This window comes from Plectropomus leopardus, unplaced genomic scaffold, assembly GCF_008729295.1.
Source record: "Plectropomus leopardus isolate mb unplaced genomic scaffold, YSFRI_Pleo_2.0 unplaced_scaffold28154, whole genome shotgun sequence".
Classification (NCBI taxonomy): Eukaryota; Metazoa; Chordata; class Actinopteri; order Perciformes; family Serranidae; genus Plectropomus; species Plectropomus leopardus.
The window spans coordinates 1-1,466 of record NW_024630662.1 but is presented as its reverse complement, the minus strand read 5'-3'; the positions used below and the strand labels follow the sequence as shown (position 1 = coordinate 1,466).

The window sequence follows — 1,466 nt, the reverse complement described above, 5'->3', positions numbered from 1 at the left end:
TGGGGGAGGTCATCCCGGGGCTGGAGATCAACCAGCAGGAGGAGCCCGGCTTCGAGGTCATCACCCGGGTGAGACGGGGGACACCGGGGACACTGTGAGTCTGTCCATCATCACATCTGTGCCCTCTGACCCCCTGTCTGTCACCCCTGTGTCCCCGCAGATTGACCTGGGGACGCGTCCTCAGGTGACGAGGAGGGAGCCGCTGTCCGTGGAGGACTGGAGCCGACACCAGGACCCCGAGGGGAGGATGGTCAACGTCCCCCTACTCAAACACAGCATCTTCAAAGGGGCAAGTCCTCCGTCTGTCCACTCAGAGTACAGGCTGTCCACCCTCTGTCCACTCTGTCCACACTCACTCAGAGAACAGGCTGTCCACCATCTGTCCACACTCTTCATACTCAAAGACACCTGCATCATGGCGTCCTGTGTCTCACACTGTCCTGTGTCTCATGGTGTCCTCTGTCTCTGCAGGGACTGTGTCACGCGGTGAGGAAGGAGGCATGGAAGTTCCTGTTGGGGTACGTCCCGTGGGACAGCACGCTGGAAGACAGGAAAGTCCTGCAGAGAGCCAAAACGTACGGAGGCGTCCATCTGTCTATCTCACTGTTTATAAGTCAAACTGTCCATCAGTCCATCAACTGACCATGTGATAACCTTCGTGCCATTTATGGGATGTCCTGTGTCTCCGTGGCAACAGGGACGAGTATTTCAGGATGAAGCTTCAGTGGAAGTCAGTGAGCGCGGAGCAGGAGAGGAGGAACTCCCGTCTCCGAGAGTACCGGAGCCTCATAGGTGAGGCGGAACAGCGCTGTCTCTGTCCCTGTCTTTGTGTGGACCACATGATGCTGACACTGTCTGTCCCCCTGTGTGACCCCCCCCCCGTCCCTCTGTCTGTCCACAGAGAAGGACGTGAACCGCACAGACAGAACCAACAGGTTCTATGAGGGCATGGATAACCCCGGGCTTGTTCTCCTCCACGACATCCTGATGACCTACTGCATGTTCGACTTCGACCTCGGTGAGTCATCACGCCGCCACGTGACCAGGAGGACACGCCAACGGGGGACACGTCCTCCGTCACGTCCTCCTTCATGTCCTCCATCCTCTGACCCTCCTGTCTGTGTTCTCTCCGTGTTCTCAGGTTATGTTCAGGGGATGAGCGACCTGCTGTCTCCGATCCTCTACGTGATGGAGAACGAGGTTGATGCGTTCTGGTGTTTCGTCTCCTTTATGGATCAGATGGTGAGTTCACTTTATTATCAGAGAACCACAGACAGAGAACTACAAACAGAACCACAAACAGGACCACAGACAGAGAACCACAGACAAAGAACCACAAACAAGACCACAAACAGAGAACCACAGACAGAGAACCACAAACAGGACCACCGACAGAGAACCACAAACAGGACCACAGACAGAGAACCACAGACAAAGAACCACAAACAAAACCAGAGAGAACCACA

General features: G+C 55.5%; 1 protein-coding gene across 1 annotated transcript; it reads left to right on the top strand.

Moving 5' to 3' along the window:
• Positions 1-5: 5 nt before the first annotated feature.
• On the top strand, positions 6-1,434 carry LOC121938002 (TBC1 domain family member 15-like; the record flags this gene model as incomplete). The annotated part of the gene is made up of 6 exons (XM_042481292.1): positions 6-68; positions 161-289; positions 472-575; positions 698-792; positions 902-1,018; positions 1,142-1,434. Coding segments are annotated over 6 exons (801 nt in total), but the record flags the coding sequence as incomplete, so codon positions are not given.
• Between the last annotated feature and the right edge of the window lie 32 nt (positions 1,435-1,466).